The 25325-nt window shown below is 47.4% G+C and overlaps 1 protein-coding gene across 2 annotated transcripts in view; it reads right to left on the bottom strand.

The window, feature by feature from the left end:
* The window catches only part of LARP1 (La ribonucleoprotein 1, translational regulator), a 62216-nt gene that overhangs the window by 13654 nt on the left and 23237 nt on the right, over window positions 1–25325 (bottom strand). Inside the window, exons 2-10 of one of the 2 annotated variants that reach the window (XM_055431485.2) lie at window positions 9039–9100; window positions 8711–8776; window positions 7640–7814; window positions 6615–6710; window positions 6339–6539; window positions 6076–6238; window positions 5113–5257; window positions 1713–1887; window positions 1419–1588 (exon numbers count right to left, since the gene is read on the bottom strand). In XM_055431485.2, the coding sequence (XP_055287460.1) occupies window positions 1419–1588; window positions 1713–1887; window positions 5113–5257; window positions 6076–6238; window positions 6339–6539; window positions 6615–6710; window positions 7640–7814; window positions 8711–8776; window positions 9039–9100 (1253 nt within the window). Of the gene's footprint in view, window positions 1–1418; window positions 1589–1712; window positions 1888–5112; window positions 5258–6075; window positions 6239–6338; window positions 6540–6614; window positions 6744–7639; window positions 7815–8710; window positions 8777–9038; window positions 9101–25325 lie in introns of both variants that reach the window. The other variant, XM_055431484.2, reaches the window with a different exon arrangement.

Genomic DNA, 25325 nt, shown 5'->3' on the forward strand with positions numbered 1-25325 from the left:
TGAAGGCAGGGACAAAGACTGTAAGAGGCAAAACAGACAAAAAACCAAAAACACGGCATGTCCCAAAGGCAAGAGAAAAAACAAGACTCCTTTCAGCCAAAACAAAGTTATTTCAGAGTGCTGATAAGCTGAATTATCTGAAAGTTTTTGGAGGTAAAACATCTGTTTACCTCAGAGAACATATTTAAACATTAATTCCCTGCTGTGCCAAAAAAGCTTTCTGTATAAATCAAACTATTCTCCTTCGCAAGGGTCGGGGTAGGCCAGGTGGAAGTGGAGGGCTCTAATTCTGGAACGGGGGCTAAGTGTGGCTCTGGAAAGGCCTTTCCAAAGGCTCTGCAGTCTTCAGGACTGAACTGAACTGGTCAGGTCCTTGTCCACTTACTACCTTCTCCTCACCATTCCAGCCTAGCTGACACTTCCTGAACAACCAGAACAGGCAGGGCTAGGGGTGCGGGGCAGGAAGGAGACGAGGGAGTCAGTCACAGTGGTACAGTGGGAGAGGGGGCGCAGAATTCCACAGACCCAAAGTCCAACGCCATCTATCAGGTCTCCCCTCGAGGCCTAGACCAAGGTATCCAAAGAAGGGATGGCAGTGGGCAGGTGAATGGAGTAGAAGTTTGCTCCTCAAATTTTAGTTTCAAATTGAAACACTTCTCTAACAGAGGCCTATGTGTAAGCTACTCATATATTGGTCTCCTATTTCTAGAGCAATCTAACCCCTCCTCCCTTTCAACCTAAGAGAGAAAATGAGGCCTTCAGATACTGAAGAAGTTTTCCAAGGTCACCAGCCAGCAATGACAGAAGACCTGTGTTCCAGTCTAGACTCTTAACTCTCCTGGCCATGGGTCTGCTCCTTCTCCCTTCCCTTTTCAAAGGATTTGATAGAGTTACATATGAGACAGTGAGGACAAAGCAGCCACAAGGACTTAGAAGAGGCAAAAAGAACAGCCAAGGGACATCCCTGGTGGCCTAGTGGCTAAAACTGTGTTTCCACTGCAGGGGGCACAAGTCTGATCCCTGGGCAGGGAACGAACAGCCCACATGCCATACAGAATGGCCAAATAAGCCCCAAAACAAACCCCAAAACTCAAACAAAAAACCCCAGCCAAGTATTAAGAAACACTTAACTTTCAATGAGACTGCTGCCAGAGGCTGCATGATCTCCTCCTGTGAAAAATGCCACTCAGGAACTACAGAGCTAGGGCTGTCCTGAGGGGTGATCCACTGGAAATGGAAACAGGCCATATCAGCCTTCCTGCACTCACTGGTGACCTGCAGCTTACATCACAACCCTGAACCACCTGGCCTGACTGCTATCCCCCTTAGAACACAGAGCTCTGTGCCTATGTGATGCCCATTCTGCACTCTCCAGCCCAAGACCCTAGAATCCAGGAGAGGGGACAGGCCTCACCCACCTTGGGTCGTGCTGGAGAGGGCCGAGGCCTTTTCTTCACTTCAATCCAGTTCTCAGAATCCAGGTCAGGGAGGCTGGCGGACAGGCCCTTGGGCAGAGTCTTTAGGTTGCTGACCTCCTCTGTTTTGGTTGGCACTGGGGTAACCGCACGGGGAGAGCCCGGCGCTGACTCTGAAGGGTGGAAAGGGGAGGTCCTCATCCCTCCAGCCCTCTTCCTGATGCCAGCCCCGAGCAGGACTGCTGGTTGGAAGACAAGGGCAACAGGGAGGCATCCACATGCCAGCAGGGTACCTACCTGTCTCTTTCTGGTAGTGCTGGCGGGGCACAAACTCTGGGCAGTTGAGAAGCTGGGAGAAATCGGTCTGGGAATAATCCACTATCGGGGGACCAGGAAGAGGCCATTTCTCTGGCTCCTCCCTCCTGCGTACTTTTTCCTCAACGATCTCTACCACTTTGCTGTCCTTTAGGGCCTGCAGGGGAGGAGGAGAGAGAAGATGCAGAGGGAAGATGTGGACAGACGGAGATCTTGGAAGCTGGGGCATGACTGAGCCCCATGAGCTCAGTGCAAAGTCCAGAGTTGGCAGGAGTATAAGAAAACTGGCCCCAACTTCCACAACCAGCAGGTGAGTGAGATGTTCAAACTTGTAAGAGGTACCAACATGCAAAACACACTTGGCCCTCTGACCCTGCCATTCTACTGTCAGGAATCAATCCCAGGGCAATACTTGTACCAACAGGTGACAACATGTATAAGATATGGATAAAAGGCCATTCACAGCAACACTGCCTGTACAAGGAAAAAACTAGGACCTAAACTTGCCACTACATAGGCAATTTAAACCAATTATAGCACAGCCATTCAACCCAACACTACTTAGCCTTAAAAATCAGCTTCAAATGTGTTGAGGTGGTTAACAGTCACAAAAACCAGGTCCAGGTCAATGAAATCCCACTGCTGTTGGAATTCTTAAGTAAAAACATGCAAATGCACACAAATTTTTCAAGGATTCACAGGTAAAGGGCTACAGCTATCTATCTCGGGGGAAAGAGGGTGAAGTAATGGAGAGTAGAGAAGAGTTTAAAATCTTTTAAATGGCAAAGAAAAATATTTCAACATGTGACAACATACTCTGTTGGTGAGGCTGGGGAAAGAGGAATTCTCATACACTGCTGGTGAGATTGCAGAAAGCACACCCACTAGAAAGGGAATCGGGTAACAGCTAGCAAAATTATATACGCATTTGCCCTTCAGTTCAACCACCCCACTCCTACACCAAAGACATACTGGCTAAACCATGAAAACATATATATATATATACACAACTGTACATAAGAACAAAGTGAGTGAGTGAGTGAAGTCGCTCAGTCATGTCCAACTCTTTGTGACCCCGTGGACTGTAGCCTACCAGGCTTCTCCGTCCATGGGATTCTCCAGGCAAGAATACTGGAGTGGGTTACCATTTCCTTCTCCAGGGGATCTTCCCGACCCAGGAATCGAACCCGGGTCTCCCGCATTGGAGGCAGACGCTTTAACCTCTGAGCCACCAGGGAAGCCCAAAAGAACAAAGAGTATCTCTCTATTACCACTACCAAGTGGTCAGCTCCCAGATATGTTAAGTGAAAGCAAAAAATGGTGAAGAAATACAAGTGCTATGTTACCATTCACTAGAGAATGAGATGGCTGGATGGCATCACCGACTCGATGGACATGAGTTTGAGTGAACTCTGGGAATTGGTGATGGACAGGGAGGCCTGGCGTGCTGTGATTCATGGGGTCGCAAAGAGTCGGACACGACTGAGCGACTGAACTGAACCGGACTGAAGAAAGGGTAAGTACATAATACACAGAAAGGCACTTACTTATTTTTTTTTTATGGAAGGATTCAAAAGTTTGTTTATAGTAAAGGGGAAAAAGTATTAAGAAAATCTTTTAAAGTTGGACTTTCAACATACCATTTGTCTTTGGAACCACATAAATGTTTTATATAAATATAAAACAAGTAAGAAATTAGGGGTAAGAAAGCATTCCCAAAAATGTGAGAGGAAAGCAAAATTACTAAAACTAATATGTACACAACCACACAAAAATTATTTCAACTTAATAGTCACTGACCGTATAAATGGGGGAAAAATTTTCAGGAGTAGGAGAGGTACTGTAAGCATACTGTGTAGAGTAAAACAAACGAATACTTATGCTGATGCTGTTTGGAATCAGGATTCTTGGCATGGGAGAAAGTAAGAGTTATAAACATAAAAGATCCTTGGGTTAAGTAAAAACACTGTAGAAATATTAACAGAAAATATCAGTGTAATCTCATGATGTATTAAAAAAAAAAAGACCAATCATAGCAATAAACACCCTACAACTCAGGCTGTGATATCTAAATATCAGAATTACCATTTCCCCAAAACAAAGGACCTAGAGTGTCTTAAACGAAAAAAGAGGCCATTCCAGATCTGAGGCAACAAAAGCACAAGATGAACCAAGGTCCCACTGGCAACGATTTGATTTAGCATAATAATTACAATAAATGAAACAAAATGCTTGAATCTACTAGTCTGTAATGATACTAAAACAAAAACAAAAAAAACCAAACTGAAACCTTACCAGTTACCTTTGAAGGTTATTAGGGATCAGCTCATAATTCTGAGAACTGGTTAACAAAGGAAAAGATCAAGCACTTAACTGCCCTTCCTGTACAAACTACATGCTTCTTGGTAACCGAATAGCTGATAAAGCAAAGTTATTCCAGCAAACAAATACAGACAAACAGAACATAAACATTTTATAGTTTCTAATAAAGTAACAGGTAATGACTTACAGCTTATATGACAAAAAAGAGAACCAGGTGAAGCATTCATTAAGTGCCACTTGAGAGAATATATCACTATCTATAAAGTATTCTCGACAAGGAGGGAGAAAGGAAGAAAAAAACCTGAATCTGATCAGGCCCCTCAATCACTAATTTACAAAAAATCTGGAGTACAGAACATGTAAAATGGTACCACTGTGTCCTACGGAAAATTCTACAAGCTGTATAATCTATCATTCCAACAAAAAACTGCAAGGGAAAAGAGAGAGGAGGAGATAGCATAAGACAATGTATTGATCTTATCTGGATTCTGATTCACAAACTACTCAAAGAAAACCTCTGAAACAGGGCCGGGGGGTGGTGAATTGGCAACTGAACAAATATTTGGTGATATTAAAGAATCGTTAATATTGTTACATGCAATAATGATATAGTGAGTACTCTTCTTTAACAGGCCTTTATCTTTTAGAGACAGATTAACTGAAACATGCATAAAATGTCAGATTACTGGAGATTTTCTTCAAAGTAATCTGGGAAAGGAAACAGATGAGGAGATAGATGGAATAAGATTGGCCATGAATTGATAGCTGCTGAGACTAGGTAATGGGCTCATTACACCACTGTATTGACTTTTTTAAATTTTCCATGTCTGATGTTTTCCATGATAAAGGGGTGAGGGAGAGAGGGGGACGAAGGCGAGACAGAGAAGAGAAGGGAAGGGAAGGAGAAGAGGGAGGGAGAGAGGCTGGCCAAGCCTTGGAACCTTAGCACAAGCAATGAAATGAGGACTCTTCTGGGGTTCTTGGGCTTGACCCAAACTCCAGCTCCTTAAGTAAGGACCTTTCTTTCCCCTCCACCCCAGCCCCAGGGAGGGAGACATACCGCAAAGATGAGTGAAATGTCAGTGGTAAGGGCCTGCACTCGGTGGAAGGACGCAATAAGTGTCATGGGAAGGAAACCGTCGGCATCCATTTTTCGTCGCAGGAAGAAGTCTCGCTCTAAATTGTCCACGCTGAAGTAGTATTCACTGGGTGGAGGGGAGAAGTGTGACTGCTCCATCATGTGTGAATATGCGTTCTTTGTTCTGTACATTCCAGGAACCTCACACAGCCTCTGACCAACCCTGTCCCTCTGTATTTACAATCTTAAAGGCTGGAAAGAGATGATGTCATCCTCTCATGGCTCCCTAACCTTGGGTCAAACTGTCTCTCTCTGCCCTTCAGCCTCTTGGTACACCTGACAAGCTCCTCATCCTTTAAAACCCAGTCCCAATACTGTTGGTCACTTTCTCTTCTGCTCCTAAACTGCTTTTCACACTCTACTGCAATGATCTCTTTCCTTGTATGGCTGCCCGCACTGGACTGAGAGCCAGTTCACTAGAGAGGTTAGGAGTTACGGCTTTGCAAGTCACAAACAGACTGAAATCTGTGCCTTGTCACTTATTAGTTGGGCAAGTTACTGGGCCTGTTTGCTTATCAATAAAAAGGGAATAAAACCCAGCTCATAAAAATTAAATCGGTAACTTCATAACTAAGTAAGAGAGTGCCTATAAAGCTGAGCACTGAGCCTCATCAAGGAGGACTCAGTAAGTGTCTATGAGGATTCTGACAACGCTGCCATTACAAATAGAGGCCCAAAGGGAACAGAATCTAGACATTTTCCTTCCTTTTAAAAACATTAACTGATTAATTTTTAAAACAGAAGTACAGTTCTCTTATCTTTTTCACCTCCAGCCAGAGGCAGCAACCACTGTGACCCCCAGAAGGGCCTGCACAGCCCTACTCCGTCCTCGGGCACCCCCCAACCCCACCCATGTCTCCAGAAGGAAGACGCCTGTCCACTCACATCTGGCGTTTGATGTAGTCTTTAAGCAACTCCTGGTCCACGCTGTAAAGCTCAGTGCTGCTGACATTGTCAAAATAGTAGGTGATGTTGTTCATGTACTTGGGGGTGCGAGGCCCCTCCGCACCATCAAACTTTCGGTAGCCAAACTGGTAGTCAAAATGGGCTAAGGGGGAGAACGAACACCATGAGGGAGAGAAGAGCCCCGCCCGCCGCCCCCGCTGAACTCCCTCAGACATCCCGGAGCCCAAAGGGGCCTCACGTACTTCGAGTGCCACCCCGTCCGCGTCCCCGTCCGCGACCACGCCCCCGTCCACGGCCACGGAAGGAAGCCCGCGCCCCACCAGCCCCATCACTCTTCACACTCGATGTCTCATCCTGGTCATGCCAGGCAGGCTCCGATTTGGTCTCTGGTTGCCAGGCTGGAGTGGGGGGGGCCACGGGCACGTAGGTGACAGGCTCAGACCCTATGGGGAGAGGGGGCATCAGGCCAGGCCTGAGGGTGACCCCCAGGCCAGGGCCTCCATAGCAGGAGCGCATACCTTTCATCTCCCCGCGGCTGGTGGGGGTGTGTCGTGGCTCTGGAGGACGAGCAGGGCGTGAGACCAGTTTCTCTCTGGGCACTTCAGGCTTCATGTCTATTTGCAATGGAACCCACTTGTGTTTGTTCCCTGGAGGACAGCGTGGGCACGACAAAGGCTTGAAGGAGAGTTCCCTCCTGCCCACTCTACCCTCAATCCTCTGTCCCTGGCAAGGTTTTCAATGCCCCCTGGTCACCTCAGGCAAACACCTTTCCCTCACTGGACCTCATTTTCATCTCTGAAATAAGATGGCGGTGGACTTCAGTGTGATGGACACTCTTGGTTGACTCCCAACACTGATTTCTCCAGAGCTCACGCTTTACAGCCAGACACATGGCAGTCTGGAATCAAGACTGCACCTCCAGGCTCCCTGAGATACATGCCGAGGAGAGCTGAGTGGAAGCAGTCAATTCTAGGGTACGTCCCTAAAAAGCAAAGAGCTATTCTCCCCTTTCCCCATCCTGCTAAGTAGAGTGAGTCACCTGGGATGAGAAGAGCCAGCGCACAGCAAGACAAAGGAATCAAAGAGCTGCCATTCTAGGCCTGGCCTACTTCTACCGAGCTCTCAAGTAAAAGAAACAATCTTCCATATTGGTTAAACCACTGTTCCTCTAGAAATGTATGACAGCAGCCAAACCTGTATCCTAGCCATTTCATCCAGAGCAATGGGATCTCCTGTATTTAAATGAAATCTAACACAAGGCAGCAATACATCAACAGACACCAAGAACACACTGAGGGAGGGACCCCTGTCTTCTGCACTGCTGGAGCCCCAGTGCTGAGGACAGGGCTTTCCAAATGCTGGTTACAGCAAAAGAACTGAGGGACAGATAGCTGGAAGGAAGCTTGCTGGCCCAGCAGCCTACACCCATCAGACTCTCAAGCACTTCTGGGGGGCTCCTGCACTTGCTCCAGCAGCCCTTGAGTTCTGACATTTCCTGATTCTGCCTGCTACCTTCTCCCAAGTCCTGCTCCAAGTCACTCACCTTTCTTCTTCTGTCCTCCTCGCTGGCAGTCCTCGTCCCCATTCTTCTCCTCCCCCGACTCATCGGATTTGGTTTTCGGGCTCTCCTTACTATCGCTCCCCTCTCCTTTCTCCTGTTCCTTCATGTCCTTTTTGGGTGGTAGCTTGCGGGCAGGCTGAGACTTGTGGGCCTGTGGCTGCAGCAGGAAGCAGAGGAACAGGGAGGTGACGTGCATCTGAAAACCACTCAGGATGGGAAGGAAGGGAGCTCCCTGTCACTGGAACATTTGATGCAGGTTGGGGTGGATGTACAGTATAGCCTTGTTTTCACGCCTGACATGCCTTTGCTGGGAAGAGTGGTCAAACAGGCGAGAGGCAGAGGAAAACCTGCCTCTCCAGGTCCCTTAAGTCTAAATGAAAGACACAACCCCTCAACATGGGCTGTGGCCTGCAAAAGCCAGCTGTTTACTCCCTACAACAGGACTACATGGTTTGAATCACCTATGAGATGGAGGAGACACTGGCCTCTGGTCTGTCCACACCAATCCTGTTGGTGAACAAAGCCCACTGGCCCGCATCGATGAGAGACCTTGCCATCAGCCCAGAAAAAAGATGCTGGAGAGGAAAGGACTGACCAGGGGTCTACTTTCTGCCGGGGCTTAGAAAAGCTATGTAAGCTTCCCCATAATCTGTGGTCTGGGGACCATTCTGCTGCATTCACAGGCAATCCAAGTGGAGAACACAGGTTTTAGAACGTGACACACATGACTTTCAATCCCCATCTGGCCATCAAGGACTAGTAATTAACCTCCCCTCCCGGCCTCAGTGGCCTCATCTGTAAAATGGGAATTACTGAAGGGCCTATCTAGGAGTCCCTGAGGATTAGGTGAAATGATGGATAAGCAGCACTTCGCAGTCTCTGTCACACAGCAAGGGCGCAAAGGATGATTCTTAGCTATTTCAATGTTGCCCATATTTTCCAACCACTCCTTTTAAAAAACAGAAAATTAACACCCAAGGCTCTGAAAGCTTGAGGCCAAATGTGAACATGTAGATGGAGTTCAAACCTGCCCATCCCTCCCCACAGACTCACCTGCACACTCTTATGGGCTATCTCTCCAGGTGTTGGCCAGTTGATTGCATCTCCAAAGTCACCAACCTGAAAGGCACATTCTGTGAGGGTTCCAGGGTAACCCTGCCTCCACGATTCAGGCCCTCATCCAAAATACAGCTCCAAAAGGGATCATAAACCAAAACCAGTCTGTCCACGAGAATCATCCACAACAAAGACCCAGAAAAAGTGCCTCTGCTATTCAGAAATCCCCTGCAGCCCAGAAGCACTCACTACAACAGAAAAGAGGCTACCAACTCCATCCAGGAAGCCCACCCCGACCCCTGGGTTGCCAACTCTTATTTCTTACCTTGCCACCTTTGCGCTGTTTAGGAACTGCTGCCCTCACCACCTTGGCCGGGGCAGAATGTTCTGTGGAAGCAAGAAAGGAGAGGTGGTTATACAGCGCGCCTCAGAGAGGACCCCGACCAGCTCCTCACCCTCATCACTGCCCTATGCCACCAAGCAACCTGCAGGTTCCCAGACAGAAGATGTGGTGGACAAAAGAGGGACACATGCTCAAACTCCACTTTCTGAAGCAATCATGGAAAGTGAGATCATGGAAGAAGGAGGCAGCCAAAACCCCAGGAATTCAACACTGGTCTCTCACAGCTCTTACCCTCTTGTGTAAGGGGACTGAAGCCTGCAGACTCTAGGTCCATGGCAGGATTTGCTCTATAATTCAGGGCTCCTGAATCACAGCAGATCCCATAAAGGAATCTGAAAGACTCTTATCTGGCTCAAACATTCTAGAAGTCATCGTGTGAGTAGACTTAGGAAGGCAAGACAAAAACCCTAAGTGGGCAACCAAGAAGTCCAAGACCTTCTAGGCATGTGGATCAGAGCCAGCTGTTCTCAGTGATCTGTGGTCACCGATGGGAAGATGTGCCTGCCTTCCAAGGTTCCAGAGGAGAAGTGAGACCATCACCCCCCACATTTGACTCAATGGTTCCACCTTTAGGAATTTATCCTAATGATACAAATTAGACAAGTGTTTAGGCTTATGTGCAAAGATGCTGAAAGAGCTATTCATAATTGCAAAAAAACTGAAAATAATGTCTAACAGTAGCGAACTGGCTAAATAAAAGTTGAGCAACTTCCAGAGTGTTCTTAAATGATAATGATCTCTACTGATATGAAAAGATAAATACAGTAAATGAAAAAAAAATTACAATCCTATTTTTGTAAAATAAATTGAAAAGGTATACATACATATACACACAGTAGGAACTCTGGAAGACATATAACCAAATATTACCAGGACTTAAGTAGTATGTTTACAGTGATTTAATTTTGCTTGGGATTCTCCAATAGTTTCAACCAGAGCAGAGAAGAGCTTTCTATTTTTATTACTTTTAATTTTTATTTTTTGGCTATACCGCACATTACGCAGGGTCATAGCTCCCGGACCAGGAATCGCCCCTGCAAAAGAAGTGCAGAGTCTTAACCACTGGACAGCCAGGCAAGTCCAGGGGCTTTTTAAAAAGGGAAAAAAAAATTTTTTTAAAGGAAGTGGCTCTAATAAGTCTGATCCTTTCTACACCTACACTTGTTTTTCCAAGTTGGTTCTGAAGACCAGGAATTTCTGAACCCTTCCGTCCCAGAGACCCACAGGATAAGATACAACCTGGGGCTCTGCTCACCCATCCCTCTGCCTCCATTGTTGGCCAGCCATGCCAGGACAAGAGCTGCCCCCAGTCCCTGAGCAGAGAAATTTGTCCAGCTGGTCTCAAAAGTAATGTTCCAGTTCTTGATCAGACACATGTTCCCTTAATGAGAACAGAGTCCTTGCCTGATTCCTAACTGCGAGGCCACTGAATTCTTGGCTTCCACCACACGCTGGTGCCACTGCCTCAAGACACTCCACATGCTAAAAGAGAGCTGGGGCTCTATAACCCAACCCACAGCATCCCCCATTCCCAGTGCTGGGCAGTGGAGAACCAGAAAATCTCTTTCAGTTCCAAGAGGAGGGAGCCCATAGGCCCAGTGAACTCCTTACCCCACACTGATTCTCTTGCTGACTCCAATTTGGCCCAGAGCAGCCTAATACCACGCAGCTCCCTGACTAGGACCAGCAGAGGCAGCTGTTAGAAGATCAACTCCCTCGATTACACATGAGCTATGGCAGTAATTTGTTCTCCAGGGACCCAGCCTATAGACCCCAAAAACACTCCCCGCATGCTACCAGGACAAGAGGTCAGCACCATCAACGTCATTATCACGAAAGTGGAATGGGAAATCAGATTCAGAGGGCAAAGTGCTCTTGAAGACTACCTGAAAAGGTTTAAGGCAAAGTTTTGTCGAGTCATTGTCTTATTTCCTCTAATAAAGACTCTTTCAAAATTGCGAAGAATCAGATCCTGTAATTACCCTGCCTAACATCTTGTTCAAGATCATAAACGGTAAAGTACTGCTGAAAGTTCAGGCTCTCCTTAATGGGAGTGCCCTGCTACCACTAAAAGATCCCACTGATTCCCTACTCCCCCACCAATCCCAAGCTGACCAGGGTAATGTGGCTTCTCTGGGCACACCCAGGAAAACCAATCAGTCAGCCCTTTGAAAAGTTTGCTGAAAAGGCCCCATCCCTAGTTAGCCTCCCTCTATCCCAAGGACCCTCAGTACCCTGTTCCTGCTCTGCTCTCAGGTAGGGACTCAGGCTGCCCCTGCTCTAAGAAAGAATAAAATTCCCCAGAGAGACAGAGAAGTACTTTAGGGAGAGAACCACTGTTACCTTTAAACAAAATCCCTAGCTTTGTTAAAATCCCGCAGGGCGTAGGAAACACAGGAAGGCTCAGATGAGCTATTGTCAAGCCCTGGGGGCAGGCTGGAAAAACGACTAGGCTTTCTGACTTCAATTACATAGCCTTTTCTGGGTCCCCTCCCAACTATCCACCTTCACTAGGCACATGCGAGTGTGTACAAACGTGGGTACACACAGTACAGCTCCACAATATACAAGGCCTAGCATCTAAAATGGCTCCCAATGAAAACCAACCTTTTATGCAAGAGGCCAGTTCTTAGGTCCAGCATCACTTGCCAGCCACCACTGACCCAAGCCCAGCTCGGGACACACTACACTCACCACCTCACATGTGCCCAAAAAACAGTCGTAGGACACGAGAGCAGCAAAAAAGGCCCGTGGTTCTGATTTCTTCCGTTCAGATAGGCAACTGAGGCTCCCAAAGGGTAATAAGGGGCTTCCCTAGGGAAGAGCCAGGTTGGGCACCAGAAGCCTCAGCTCCCTCTGTCCAATGCTCCTTCCAGCTCACCAGAGATTCCACGTGTCCACTGGTGGGAAAATGGGTCAAAAAGCCTTCCTGGTGCAGTCTCAGAGCACCATCCTGCCATCTCCTGGTGAAGTCACTGATGTCGGGGAGAGGTTCCCAGGCAGAGGTGTGGTGAGGTAGGCCGAGGTGAGCCCAGCACTCACGGGGAGGAGGATGGCAGGCAGAGGCTCTGTAGGGTCTCCCTTCTCCATCAAGGCAAGCAGGGGTTAGCCGGGATATGGAAGAGGTGAAAATGGAGTCTGCTAGGAGCCAGTACTGAATATTGTTCCGGGGGGGGGGGGGGTCAAGAGGCTTTCTACAAACACACACTCATTCGTGTATTAAATGAAGCACACCAGAATCTCTCTCTGCAGTCAAGGTGGGGTGGGGGAGGGAACAGGGAGACCAGGAGATTTTTCATGTAGCTCTGTCTGATCCGCAAACTCACTATTTTCACTTCAGACTGTGAGTGGTGAAGAGAAGGGTTACTAAACCAATACTGTCTTCTCCCAGAGCCTGGCTCTTTTTCCACACACTGAGCCCCCCTCCCCCCAAGAGGGGCTGGCTCCAGGGTAGGTCTCCCCAGCAGAGAGGAAAGAAGGAAGGGGGGGATTTGCCTCAGTCCCCAGGGAGGCTGTGGTATAAACCCCTGCCACACCAGAGGAAGGAAGAGCAGAGGGAAGGCCTGAAGTTCCTTTCAGTTGAAGAAATCCAGCCACTCCACCTTTATCTCATCACAGAAGAGGAAGAGAGCCTGGCCTCAAGGAGTCTCTGTCAGCCTACAAACAGGCCTAAGCCCAAACACACCTGGTATAAAGCCAAGTAAAAACACAAAGTATGGGTGACCCTTGAACAACATAGGGGTTAGGAGCACTCACCCCCAACACAGTCTAAACATCCAACGTAACATCATGCAGTACTGCTTTTACATTGAGAATAACCACGTATTAATGGACCCAATACAGTTCAAACCTGTATTGTTCAAAGGTCAAGTCCATTTAAAAAAATTATTTTTCATTTGTTTACTTTTGGTTGCACTGGATCTTCACTGCTGTGTGTGGCAAGCAGGGACTACTCTCCAGTTGCATTGAAGCAGCATCTCTTGCTGTGGAACACAGGCTCTAGGGTGTGTGGGCTTCAGTAGTTGTGGCTCTTAGGCCCTAGAGGATGGACTCAACAGTTCTGGCTCACAGGCTCTGTTGCTCCGCCGCCTGTGGGATCTTCCTGGATCAGGGATCAAACCCACACCCCCTGCATTTTGCAGGTGGATTCTTATCCACTGCGCAACCAGGGAGGTCCCAACTGTATTTTCTACACTGCTTGCTTCCAGAAAATCCTAAAAATGCTGACCCTTTTGGGGAGGGCAGGGGGAAAGCTACCTAGAAGGGCCAGATGTAGGTCTTAAGGAGCAAGCACTTGGTGAACTAGCAAGAAACTAGGGAAGGATTTTCGGGGGGAAGGTATACGGATATGAGTCAAACTCATCAGGTTATAGAAAAAAGAACTGATGAGAGGGGGACTTCCCTGGAGTCCAGTGACTAAAACTCTGCACTCTTAATCCAGGGTTTGATCCTGGGTTTGATCCCTGGTCAGGGAACTAGATTCCCACTCTCCAAAGAAGATTGAAGACTCTGAGTGCCACAACTAAGATCCGGTACAGCTAAATAATAAAGACTGGTGACAGGAAGGGAAAAGCTGGAAATGAAACTGAGGGATGAGTGTGGGTGAAAGTGAGACAGGGCTGGCTAGATGGGAGAAGGCCTGAAGGATGGGGCTGGCCAGAAGGAACTACTAGATTTCATGCCTTAGTGCCAGGAGGATAGGGGAAGGCCAGACATTTATTTTGGGGCTGGCATCAACTCCTGGAGATTAGCGAACTATCTAAAAAGGCTGAATTTACCCTGAGTGCAAAGAACTTCTGCCTTGGGGAACAAGGTCATTTGTTAGGGGCTGCATTACTGGCGTTCACACCCATCTGCTGACCTATTCCTACAGCCATTAGGTCAACTTCTTGAAGAGACAACCAGATCCCAGGTGAACTACCCCGGCTCTGTGCTCTCACTGTACTATGTCAGCTGCCTGGTTACTTATCTATTCTCAACCCCACCCCACCCGCCTTGACAGCAGGTACCAGGCTGCTTTCATAGCAGTGATTCTGGCATCTAGCTCAGGACCTGGCAATACGGCTGAGCTTTGCTTTTCCAAGTGCTAGTTCGAGTCTATGGCCTCCATCCTCAGCCTTTAGCTGGAGCCTTCCCCCAGGCAGAGAAACAAGTGTCGCAGGCACTGCTGGGTCCCAGCGGAACCTAGTCTAGACTCCAATACTCATCAATTGTATAATCTTGGAGACATTCCCTACCACCCACCCTCCCTGGACCTCCCTCACCTTCCTCAACTGAACACAGGATATTGCCATCTAGAGGGAGAGGGAGGAGAAGGTAAGGTCGCAACCAATGACACCTCTCATCGGAGCAGGAGAGACGCCAGCACCAAGCTGTGGTCGCAACTATGTGAACAGTGAGCACTCGCGAGAGGCCACGTGCTGTTCCAACACTGAGTTAGTTCCTCTAACTGGTCTCAGTTTACAAATGAGGAAACGAAGGAACACGGGGGAAAGGTTCTTTACCAAGATCACAACCTGCAAGCAATAGAACAAGATTTGAAGTCAAGCAATCTGACTAAATCCTGTGCTTTCAACCACTAGCAGGAGGGTCCAATTTACCTCTTCATTGTGGCTAATAGGGCAGGCCCTCAAATCGCCCTACACACTGGAGAAAACCAAGGCCCACTACAGGGAAATCTAAGGTCATGGAGCAAGGCAAGCGACATTCCTAGGATTGAACACTGGCAACTTGACAATCCCCTTCTTCCCCACCCAGAGAAAAGCAAGGGAAACTGCCCCCAAACACACCTATCTGGCACCCCCACAGTCCAGGCCCACCCCCAGTTCCCCCATTCCTACCTCTGCCCCAATGAGGGTGGGGGGCAGGGACAGGCGTCCTGCTGACATGGCTTCTGCCCCCACCACTGCCTGAGCTGGAGCCCAGGACTCCTCAGTGCAGAAAGCAGAGAAACCATTAAGGGAGAGTGCAATGCCAACAGGAGTCTAGATTACATCACCCACCTGTGCCCGTCCCTTCCAGGCCAGCCTGGGGGCAGAGTCAGAAAAGTCTGGTGTATTCTCAGCTGTCATCCACCCTGGGGGTGCTGGTGGGGTCATAGAGGAGGAGGTTTGGGGACCACCAACTTTTCATCCCATCCCCACTGATCCCAACACCAACCCCACCCCGGCATGAACACTCATCTAAAGAGTGAAAAAAAAGAAAAAATACCTTTGTTAACCATCCTCACCTTGTTCACTGATCGCTACTGTTGCCACCACTTTTCAGACAGCTCTCTCTGACCAGCTATCCCACCCTGATTTCCCCCAGACGTGCAGAGGAAACACAGCAGGGGGCTGAAGGGTGCCCTTATGGAAAGGAGTGAGAGGACAGAGGAAACCTTCAGAAGTCCAGTTCATGGGGCTCCGCTCAAAGCAAGCTCCTAAAGAGTCTGCGCCCCTTGGGCCTGGGAGGAGGAGCGCAGGTGGCAGGCTCTGGTCACATGACGCTGCCTGGTCCGGCCCAGCCCCAGTCAACTATCTTTAGCCAGCGGTGACCCTTTAGCCTGCGGTGACTCTCTCTGCCCAAGTAAGCCGCCCTGGGGTGGCTGTGGTCACACCCACTACCGGTACCAGTCCCTGAAGTCCTGCCCCAAAGCTAATTAATAATCTTCACAGCTGAAATATACCAGCAGCCAGTGAAGCCTCTGGCCTGCAAGTGCCAGCTCCCTGACCCAGCCTTTCTGAAGAGCACATTTGGTTCTAGTTAGAACAGTAATCCTAATAACCACCTTTTACTAAGTGCTCAGTAGGCGCCAATCTCTGCTCTAAGTTGCTTTGTACTATTTCATGTAACTGCCTCAAAAAGACATTCCAGTTGCTTGGAAAATCAAACTGAGGGAAGAGACTTGCCCAGGGTCATAGAGTATATATACTGTGTGACATTATTCACAGATCTCAGTGTAAATTCTTCTCAAGGCCTTTCTTAATTGCCCAACTAGCAACTCTGGATCAAGTTCTAATTCAGTCTATCACGTGGGGTCTTCAGAGCACTCATTAACCCCTGAAATGTTTGCATTTGTGTGCATCTCAACCGCACCAGACTAATCAATTACTAAGTCCATACACTATCCACACAAATTGCTCACACGCAGTGGCTCATTTACTTTTCACAACCACGCTAGGAGACAGGTAAGGTGATGATGACTCCCAGTTTACAGATGAGGAAACTGAGGCTCAGAGAGGCCACCTGCCTTAGGCAGACTAAAACCCAGGTACAGCCTGACTCCACCTTGGGCTTCACCAACCAGCAACACGCCCTATATAGGTAATGACTGGGATTTCCACAAGGGTAGGGATCTTTCTGCATTGCTCACTGGTCCCTGGAACCCAGGACTGCAGCCTGTTCATGGTTGGCCCATAGTAAGTATCTGCTGAATGAAGAATTTTACATCGGTATGGGTGCCTCTCAAAGAACTTCCAAAGCATTCTTTTCTGGGTAAAGAGGTTTATTACCCCTGTGCATTATGTCTGAACAGCACAGCTGTGCAGCCTGGCAGCTGCAACCCTTTTGGAGTCTAGACCTTGACCTGTTCTCCTTCAAGTTGGAAGCAGTGTGCTTCAACCCGAAAACCAGACATCAGCTGTGGAAAACAGAACAGAGAGTGTGTGCAGCAAACAAAACCCGGAGGTCCCAGACTTCAGACATAAGCCTCCAGGCCCCGGGCTACCTCATAAATCACAAAGCTGGCTGGTTGGCGTGGCAAGCTGGGAAGCATGGACACCAGCTCAGAGGGTAGTACCCACTCAAGGGAAGTTGCCACACCACACAGGAATACAAGCTTACGTTGCCAAAGCATCTGAGTTTTCAAGAAATACAGAAAAATAAACTTGGTGTGGGAGAGTAATTTTCTGCTTTCTAAATATTATTAATGAATTCACATTAAAAAAACAAAACTTTTTCAAGCCATATCTAGTCTGTGGGCTCCTGCATTGCTCTCCTAAGCCCTGAGGGGCAGGCCCATCATCCAGCAGCCAGGCCCTGGATTTCACAGCCAATCCTTAGGCAGGCTGCAATGCTCTGCCGCCCTACTGACACCATCGTCCTTATGCAGGAGGCTGCTGACATCAAAGCTCCTTTTTCCTTGTGCCTGTGGTCACCTACCACCTAACACAAACTCATTTTAACTGTCCTAAGTCTAAGGCATTCTTTACTGTAAGAGACTTCTGAATCCCCAAGAAACTACTCTGGATTATCCCGATTACTAGAGAGAAAGGCTGGAAGGGACTTGAGAACTCATGCCATTGTATGGACGGGAAAACTGAGGCCCAGGAGGGACCAGGCTATGCCCGGTGACCAGTGAATTGTTGTGAAGCTGGCATTGAACATCAAGTTTCTGCCTTGTGATTCAGAGTTTTTCCCACAGGTCAGGAGGCCACTCAACAACACAACTACACTAATTCACAGACTGGGGGGCAGGCCCTCAGGGACCCAAACATTCCAGGTTCTGCTCCCCACACCCACTGATGATGCCTATAATAGAGAACCAGAAGTCCCCGTTTTTAAGAACAGCTTCTCACATGGAATTGGACTGCAAGACAGAAAAGGAGGGGTGCTCTGGCTAAAGTGGATCTGGCAGTGTAGGGCCCCACTTTCACTAGCAACCTGAATTCCCCAGGGAAGGCTCTCGGCCGCTCTGGAAAATGTACGGCAGGCGGGCCCCAGAGGGCCTGACCAGCCATCTATCCAGTGAGGCAGGCCGGGCATCCTCACTGACCCTTAGTTTCCTGCTCTCTGAAATGCTCGGATACTAACAGCTCCAGCCCTGCAGGTTGGGGACACTCAGTAACAGGAAAACTTCAGCAGAAATAGTAGATACTTGCCAACCGTTTCAGAAGCACATGGGGAATTGAAGTGCTTGGATAAAGACTAATTCCCCTAACCCAATTTAGCCAGATTGGCCTTGCTCCCCACAAAAGTAGTTGATCTATTTCTGCTGCTGAGTCTGGGCCAGCCTTGGAGGCTTCTTCATCCATAAGAAACCCCAACTGGGACACTGTGGATAAGGAGACAGGCTGCCCTACCAGCAGACCCTTACTCACTGGTGACCTATTCCACTCCCTCCCCACTTCAGCAAATATAGAAGAAACGTGACCCCTACATTACCCATCTACCCAACCCAGTAGGCCCCTGGGCTAGGAGGCAGGACAGAGTAGCTATCCCGGACTTGGGAGTCCACATAAACATAAGAATGCTCTAACCACCAGCTGCCATCAAAATAAGGAGCTCATACAGCCAGGGGAGATGGTCCTATCTAACCAATTTCTCATGTAGCTTGTAACTCGATAGGTATTAACAGGGCCACAGAGGAATGAAAGCCAACTAAGCAGGTTCATCAGGAAGCAGAGAAGCACCTTACATGGAAGATCCTAGAGTAAGACTTAACCTCTCATTTTCTGAAACCATGAAAGGGGTTAATGGTGGCTGCCAGCTCACAGGATTGTTTAACAGCTTAAATTAAGGGCAGAGTTAAACAGAAAACTACCATAAATGCACTTTTAAGTTATTAAAAATAATTATTTTAAAAATCTGAGTCAATTACTGAATCTGGTGCTTTAATAAAAATCTTTTTAAAAAGATTACAATTTGCCAGATTTAGCAAATTTCAGGTAAATAATAGTAAATTTTTACATTAATTTTCTTATGCAATATTTGGGATACCTTATACTAAAAAATGTATTTGCCGCTTATCTGAAAATCAAATTTAACTAGAGATCATGAATTTTTAATTGCTAAATCTGGCCACAGTAGGAAAGAACCACTGCCCATGTTCCATGACAGTGAGTCAAGTGTCCAGGGCCTGGGGCTGGTGGTCAGGAGACTGACACCAGTCCTGGCACCAGCACTACAGCCCTTGTTCTTGGGGCCTGGAAGAATTCCCCTCTGGGTGGCTTGTTTCTATACTAAGGCCTATGCTTGGGGTGTGAGGCTCCAGTCATCTACACTCCTAACATTCTTTAATTCTGTCCTCATACTCACTGATCACCCTAACCACAACCTTAGATGAAGCCAGTTTTCCAAGGGTACAATCGACCTGACGCCACTGCTACAGATGACTTGGGCCCTAAGATTCCAGGATGCAAAAAAATTATCCCTCGAGGAGCTTGTCAAAATACAGAATCCTGGGTCCCACCCTCCAGAGATTCTTGCTCAGGAACAGTGGAACCAGGAATCTGCTTAGTAATTCTAAGGTAGGTTTTCTCTGGACATACCTAAAGTTATAGACCAAATGAGTTTCACCTGCTAATTCTGAGAGGGCTTACTCAGAACCACAACACTGCATTTAATATTTTAAAAAGATTTTTATGAAGCATAGTTGATTTACAATACTGTGTTAAAGTTTCACGTGTACAGCAAAGTGATTCAGTTATATATATATGTATTTTCAGATTATATTCCATTATAGGTTATTACAAGATATCAAACATAATTCCCTATGCTACACAATACAGTAATTCTTATTTGCTTACCTATTTCATATACGCTAAGCCGCTTCAGTCATGTCCGACTCTTTGTGACCCCATGGACTGTAGCTCACCAGGCTTCTCTGTCCATGGGATCTCCAGGTAAGAATACTGCAGTGGGTTTGCCATTCCCTTCTCCAGGGGATCTTCCTGACCCAGGACTCAGGGATCAAACCTGGATCTCCTGCACTGCAGGCAGATTCTGAACCGCCATCTGAGCCACCTGGGGAATCACATTTTATGTGTAGCAGTGTGTTAATCTTATACTCCTACTTTATCTCTCTCCTTCCCCATGTTTGCTTTCGGTATCTGTGAGGCTGTTTCCTTTTTGTAAGTAAATTCATTTGTATTTATTTAGATTCTACAAAAGTGATATAATACTAGTCCTTCTGTCTTACTTTAGTATGATAATCTCTAGGTCCATCTAATGCTGCTGCAAAAGGCAGTATTTCATTTTTTACAGTTGATTAATCTTTCACTGTATATATGTACCATCTTTATCCATTCATCTGTCAATGGACACTTTAGGTTGCTTCCATGTCTTGGCTATTATAAATAGTGCTGATATGAACATTGGGGGGGGGCTTATGTGTATCTTTTCAAATTATAGTTTTGTCCAGCTCTGTGTCCCATAGTGGGATAACTGTATTATATGGTAGCTCTATTTTTAGTTTTCTAAGAACTTTCATATTGTTTTCCTGTGGTTGCTGTACCAGTTTACATTCCCACCAACGGTGTAGGAGGGTTTCCTTTCCTCCATACAGTCTCCAGCATTTATTATTTGTAGACTTTTTGAAGATGGCCATTCTAACTGATGTGTAGTTCTGATTGGCATTTCTCTAATAATTAGAGATGCTGAGCATCTCTTCATGTGCCAATTGGCCATCTGTGTGTCTTCTCTGAACAAATGCCTATTCAGGTCTTGTGCCCACTTTTTTGATTAGGCTGTTTCTTTTTTGATATTAAGCTGTATGAATATTTTGGAAATTAACTGCTTGCAAGTTGCACTGTTTACAAATATTTTCTCCCATTCCACAGGTAGTCTTGTTTATGATTTCCTCTTGTGCAAAAGCTCTTAAGTTTGATTAGGCCCCATTTGCTTATTTTTGCTTTAGAGGCCTGGGAGATTTTTCAGTATTAGTATTTTAGAACCAACTGGGCTTCCCTGGTGGCTCAGTTGGTGAAGAATCTGCCTGCAATGTAGGAGACAGCCTGAAATGCAGGAGACCCGGGTTCAGTCCCTGGGTCGGAAAGACCCCCTGGAGAAGGAAATGGCAACCTACTCCAGTATTCTTGCCTGAAAAATCCCATGGACAGAGGAGCCTGGCAGGATGCAGTCCATGGGGTCACAAAGAGTCAAATACGACTGAGTAACTAAACCACACCATTTTAGAATCAGGATGTGCTTCTTGAGAAACGGTAGTGGGTACATGGGTTCTTGTTCAATGTTTTTCTTTTTCAGTTCAGTTCAGATCAGTCGCTCAGTCGTGTCCAACTCTTTGCAACCCCATGAATCACAGCACGCCAGGCCTCCCTGTCCATCACCAAATCCCGGAGTTCACTCAAACTCATGTCCATCGAGTCGGTGATGCCATCCAGCCATCTCATCCTCTGTCGTCCCTGTCTCCTCCTTTCCCCAATCCCTCCTAGCATCAGACTCTTTTCCAGTGAGTCAACTCGTCGCATGAGGTGGCCAAAGTATTGCAGTTTCAGCTTTAGCATCAGTCCTTCCAAAGAACACCCAGGATTGATCTCCTTTAGAATGGACTGGTTGGATCTCCTTGCAGTCCAAGGGACTCTCAAGAGTCTTCTCCAGCACCACAGTTCAAAAGCATCAACTCTTCGGGCTCAGCTTTCTTCACAGTCCAACTCTCATATCCATACAAATATTGAATAATGTCTTAAAAAGAAAAATACACTACCGAACTATTCTGGTGGAAATGGAACTGAAGTCTCCCTCTTCCCACTTGACCTCCCACTCTTCTGGAGTCCCTGAGCAGAAGGCTGTATACAAACCCCTCACCCTCATGACTGTGGAAACAATGACCCTGAGCTAGCAGGACTGCGACACCACTTCCATAAGCTAAGAACACCTGAGAATGTGGGGGACCTGGATTAAATGCAAATTCCTGACTTCCCCCAAGCTCCAAAAAGCAGTTTGCAGAGAGAGGCAAAGCATGGGCATCTGCATTTTTAACAAGTTTCCTGTGCAATGCTGATGCCAATTAGTATTTGAGAACTGAGCCGCCAATGAGTGAGACTGGCAGGAAAGGACTTCTGGTCTCCAAGTGCCAATCCAGGGTCTCACACTTATGGACTGGAAGTGCAGACAGGAATTAACCAGCTGAGAAGAGCAGGAGGGAGCAAGTTTTAATTACACAGAGAGAGCAGTCAGAGGAGGAGCACCAAGGAGCTCATCCACTCTTTACCACCATCCAACCTCTAGCATCAGGAACCAATACTGGTCAGGCCAAGAAGCCACAAATGAGCCAAGTGTCTTGACAGACTTGAGTTCACAAAAGTCAGTCTGGGCTGAGCTCAAGGTTAGTTTCACCTGTGGCTGTGCTACAAGGACAATGAAGGCTCTGAAGGGACCTGTCTGCCTCTTTCTTAAAGCTTCCACTCTCCCTCTAAACCTTGCTGTTTGCTCCCTCAGTGCCCTGAGGTTTGGATCCATTAAATAATAATGGCTACCACTTACTAAGCATTTACCTCAGGCCTCTCGCTGTAGGCCTTTTGTGCATTTTCTAATCCTCCCAAGGGTGAAGCTATTCCAGTTTTATTGGAGGCTAGGTGGCTAGCCAAAGGCCACACAGTGAGAAGGGAGCTGACACCAAGGATCTGAAACTGAAAGCCCAGGCTACTCTAGGTCTGTCAGTACTGCCAGAGACAGATACTTGGTTGAGATCCCAAAAGGCTCCAGCTCAAGCAGACCCTATAAGGGACTGAAGCCATGAGCACCAGAATCCACTTCTCTGAACCTATCAGCTCACCTGCCAGGCAAGGATAATGCCATTTAGGACAAGGGACAGGGGCAAAAACACAGCCAGGAATCAGAGCACTCTTTATTGCGAAGGCAACACTCTAGGGCGGCCTGTAACCCAAAGGCCTGGGCTCTGGCTACACCAAGCCCAGGAGAATTCTGCCTCCTCCAGCACATGAGAAAGGGGAGGATGGAGGAAACTGCAGAGATCCCACAGGACCAAAGACAGACTAGAGAGAGAAAGGAAAGTAGAAAAGCAGAGGTTTTATGTAGACCCTGCTTCAGGGCACAGGGGAGAGCTGAAGAAAGCATAAGCTACCCATTCAGGTAAATTATCCTTTTGGTATCCTTGGTGACTAATCAATCGGTTCATAAGGTCTCCCTCATCCATCACTGCATCTAAGTCTCACAATGTCAGTTTGATGTAGGAAGGGTGGACAGGGTTCTCCCCAGATGACACAATAAGACAGAACTGAGACTCAGTGAGCTTCCTGGTTTGTTCCAAGAACATCAACTTGTTTTTAAAGATGTCAGCCCTGGGCTCCTGCCACTCTATTATGAAACGTGACCACTGACATGAAGGGTTTTGTGTGCCAGGCACTAGAGAAGTGACGGTAAACAAGATAGTCCCTACCCTCTGAGGGCTCAGTTTACATAAAGCCTTAATCTGAATTCTACCTCCAACTGGTTGATCTAAACTGCTTGGGATGCTGTACTGAGGAACCTCAGTAAACAGACTCAGGAAAAGCCTGTGACCAATTAATGTCTGTTGTGAGCAGGAGAAGGGACAGCAGTCACAAACATATTTATAATTCCAGTCTGGTAACCACTGAAAAATGCTCTTCATCTCAACAATTCAGCCCATACTATGTATTGTGGATATAGAAGTGGGTAAGACTGCCAAGGATCCAGACCAAGAAACTGCTGACTGACAGGAGAGCTGACATGGGTGGTGGTGGATTCAGTGCACTTTCCCTCCAGGGACCACTCCATCCTCATGCCAGGTAAAACCTGCAACCCTTAGATCTGGCCTCTTTCAGAGATTAAGGCAAGGCCCAGGAAAAACAAACTGCAGAAACAGTGAGAATTACGGAATGGATACCTCTGGGGAAAGCTCACTGGGGTGCTCCATCCCCAAGGTCAGCCCAGATTCCCCCCTCCACTTCACCACCAGCAGCGGGGGCAGTGGAATGGTTACGAATGAGCCTGGGCTCCAGAGTTCCAGCTCTGCCACTCCCATCTCAGTGACTCTGGATTTCTGTAAATGCAAACAGTTTCTAACCTACTAGGATTCTGAGGATTAAATGAGTTGCTATTTTTTAAGTACTTGGGGAAGCACGAAAGTCTTCCTTACCTGTTAGCTACTGTTTGGAAGTTTAGGTATCTCTGGTAAGACTACTGACAAATTTTTCTATCCCATCTCACTCACTGGCAAGCCTATTAGGTGCTTAGTCCTGGATGTTTCTTAGTGCCCCCCTCATCCCCCCAAGAACCATGTTTTAAGCTCTGTCTTAAAGAGTAAGGTGGGGCTTCCGCGAGAGGGCCGGTGCGGGGCACTGTTTTTAGCAAATCGAGAGCATTTCTAAGCAATACCTCCTCCATTTGGGCAGGTTTTCCCTGCCCTTCTCAGGTCTCAGGGTGCATCAACAGCTGGCCCAGTGTAGGGAAGAAAGCTAAAGGCTTGTGTCTGGAGGATCAAGTCAGAGCATCTGCACTAGGTCACCTTGGGGGCACATGCTTCCAGGTCTAGTCCTCTCACCTCCACTCCTACACCACCAACCACTTGAAAGGCCTCATGTCTCTATCCTTGAAGAAACAAGGCAGAAGACAGAACCAGCACAAGCATCCTGATTCCTTTGGTGCCACCCAGGAGACTTTGGTTAACAGATGATGTCAGCTTTCTGCAAAATGAGAAGTGATCAGATGGCTTCCAAAGCCAAACTGCACTCTGACCTTCCTCAAGTTTAGGATCTCCAAAGAGCTACCACCCCAGAGAGGCAAAGGCAGTGATAAAACAAGTCAGGGGCTGGGACAGGGAAGACCTGGAATGGCAGAGAACATCCCAGAGCAACTGGAAGCCCAGCTGCAGCCAACGGAGAACTTCAGCAGCCTCCCCCGTCCCAGTCAGGAGCCTAGCATTTCCAGACCCCCCTCACACTCCTTACTCCTGCTCAGCAGACAAACTGCTATGCCCAGGGCAATTTGATAAAGTCAAGTATTCTTCCACAAATGGTTATGGAGCTATAATACTATCGAGCCCTTAAGTATGACTGTCACTGTGCTAAATGTCTCCCTTGCAATATCTTACTTAATAATAGACTGATGCTTATCTTTTTTTTACTCTCCTGGATTTTTTCCTTATTTGTTGTGCTTTAAACGGGTAGGAGGACTAGCTCTGCCAGTTTTTAATTCTGACCCTGGGCAATTCCCTTCATCTCCATGACCCTATAGAGAAGGAATTTCTCCATAAAAGGGGGCCTATTACCACCCACCTCAAGGGCACTGTGAGATAAGTATAAAGAAGTGTTTCGTAAAGTTTTAAGGTCTAACCAAAGGCAGTACCAACTGTTCCAACCAAGGACTTGATGAGGAAGACTGCACCCCAGGAGTAATCAAAGATGGTGGCTTAGAATCCTCAGCTCTGGCAGTCCACCTTGGACAGTGTCCCACCTCAGCTTCTCAGAGCTCCCAGAGGAGTACAAACCTGCCAACTCCTGGTACCTG

This window comes from Moschus berezovskii, chromosome 8 (genome assembly GCF_049115385.1).
Source record: "Moschus berezovskii isolate FMDL1 chromosome 8, NW_MosBer_1.0, whole genome shotgun sequence".
In the NCBI taxonomy this organism is placed as follows: Eukaryota; Metazoa; Chordata; class Mammalia; order Artiodactyla; family Moschidae; genus Moschus; species Moschus berezovskii.